At 55.0% G+C, this 1,806-nt stretch overlaps 1 protein-coding gene across 1 annotated transcript in view; it reads left to right on the top strand.

The window, feature by feature from the left end:
• ELMOD3 (ELMO/CED-12 domain containing 3) overlaps positions 1-1,806 on the top strand; it is a gene marked incomplete at both ends in the record, with an annotated part of 5,061 nt that overhangs the window by 399 nt on the left and 2,856 nt on the right. Inside the window, 2 exons of the mRNA XM_010080233.1 lie at positions 559-681; positions 1,404-1,534. Of these exons, the coding sequence (XP_010078535.1) occupies positions 559-681; positions 1,404-1,534 (254 nt within the window). The remainder of the gene's footprint in view (positions 1-558; positions 682-1,403; positions 1,535-1,806) is intronic.

Here is a 1,806-nt window from a genome sequence, read left to right as displayed (position 1 = left end):
CCCCCAACTCTCTCAGCCTGTCCTCGCACAGGAGCTGCTCCAGCCTCAGACCATCTCCGTGGCTCCTCTGGCCCCACTCGAGATTTTTAGCAGCCAAAGGGCATTTTGTAGTGGCCAAGGGGCATTTTTTAGCCACCGAGGGGCAGTTTTCAGCTGCTGAGGGGTGTTTTTAATTGCTGAGGGGTGGTTTCTAGCCACCAAGGGTTGGTTTTTAGATGCTGTTGGGGGGGTTTTTAGCCACCAAGGGGTGTTCTTTAGCCACTGTGGGGTGTTTTTTAGTTGTCAAGGGACGATTTTAGGAGCCAAGGGTTGGTTTTTAGCCGCCGAGGGGTGTTTTTTAGCCACTTTGAGGTGTTGTTTAGCGATTGAGGGACAGTTTTTAGTAGCTGAGAGGTGTTTTTTAGTGGCTGAGGGGCGTTTTTTAGTGGCTGAGGAGCGGTTTTTATGCACCAAGGGCTTTGTTTTAGTGGCTGAGGGGTGGTTTTTATCCACTAAGGGCTGTTTTTTAGCAGCTGAGGGGTGGTTTTTATCCACTGAGGGGTGTTTTCTCTCCGCCAGGCGCTTTGGATGACAACGAGAGCGTGCACATGCGAATCCTCCAGACCATCTACAAGAAGCTGACCTGCTCCAGGCTGGGCTGCCCGCGCTACGGGGCTCACTGGGAGGAACTGGGCTTTCAAGGTAGAGCAGAGAAATTCCAGAGCAAATCTTTGCCAAGAGAGATCATGCCGGTCCCTCCGGGGACGGTGACTCTGCCACTTCCCTGTCCCAACGCTTGAGAACCTTCTCAGTGACGGGATCTTTCCTGATATCCATCTGAACCTCCCCTGGCGCAACTTGAGGCCATTTCTTCTCGTCCTCGTCCAGTTCCCTCGGCCGCTTCTCCTAAAATTTATTTTCCAGACCCTTCCCCAGCTTTGTTGCGCTTTGGACGTGCCCCAGCACCTCAGTATCTTGTCGTCAGGGGCCCAAAACCCAACCAAACGTCCAAGGAGCGGCCTCAGATCAACGCTCCTGGCCAAATTGGCCTTGTCCAAGTGTGGACTCGGTCCCCTCGTCCAGATAATTTATAAAAATTAATCAGAACTGGCCCCAACGCTGAGCCCTGGCTCTGGAGCAGCTCCAGCTGCCGCCACCAGTCCAACATCCAGACTGGTTGCCCAGCTCACACCAGTTAACCCTCGTTAACACCCCCGTGGAAGCGGCCACGGCACCCACGCGGCTCCACGTTGGGAAATTCCCCAAAACTTTCCCTCGGGATGTGATTTGCTGGAGTTCCTCCGCTCGTGAGACACGGTGACGGGGTTTAACCAGCCCCCAGAAGCGGGAAGGTGACAGGGGCAGGGTAGAAAGAGCCCGAGGTGACTGTCCCTTGCCTCACCAGCCTGTCCCCACGCTTCCAGGCGCAGACCCAGGGACGGATCTCCGCGGGACGGGGATGCTGGGCCTGATGCAGATCCTTCACTTCGTCACGGACGCGCGGACGCTGCCTCTGGCTCGAGAAATTTTCAAATTATCACAGCACGAAACCCAGGCACGTCCTTCCCCCCCTGTCTGCTTACCCCCTGCTGTGGGATCTCCCAATTTATTCCTCGCGCTCAGGGAAGGGGAAGCGCAAAAATCTTCTCTTCGGAGGCAGGGTTTGACTTTTTTTTTTGCTGCTTAATCCCCTCCCTGAAGAGCTGGGCTGCGATGGAAGGCTGGAGCAAAGCTCCAGGTGTTGGGCTTAGTCTGGGAATAAAATTTGTAGCATCCCATCTGAGCCGCGATTTTCCCCCTCCGAGGTGCAATTTTTCCCATCCGAGG

The sequence above is a fragment of the Pterocles gutturalis genome, unplaced genomic scaffold, assembly GCF_000699245.1.
Source record: "Pterocles gutturalis isolate BGI_N339 unplaced genomic scaffold, ASM69924v1 scaffold13416, whole genome shotgun sequence".
Classification (NCBI taxonomy): Eukaryota; Metazoa; Chordata; class Aves; order Pterocliformes; family Pteroclidae; genus Pterocles; species Pterocles gutturalis.
The sequence above is the reverse complement of the archived record's forward strand: the minus strand, read 5'-3'. Positions and strand labels throughout refer to the sequence as shown.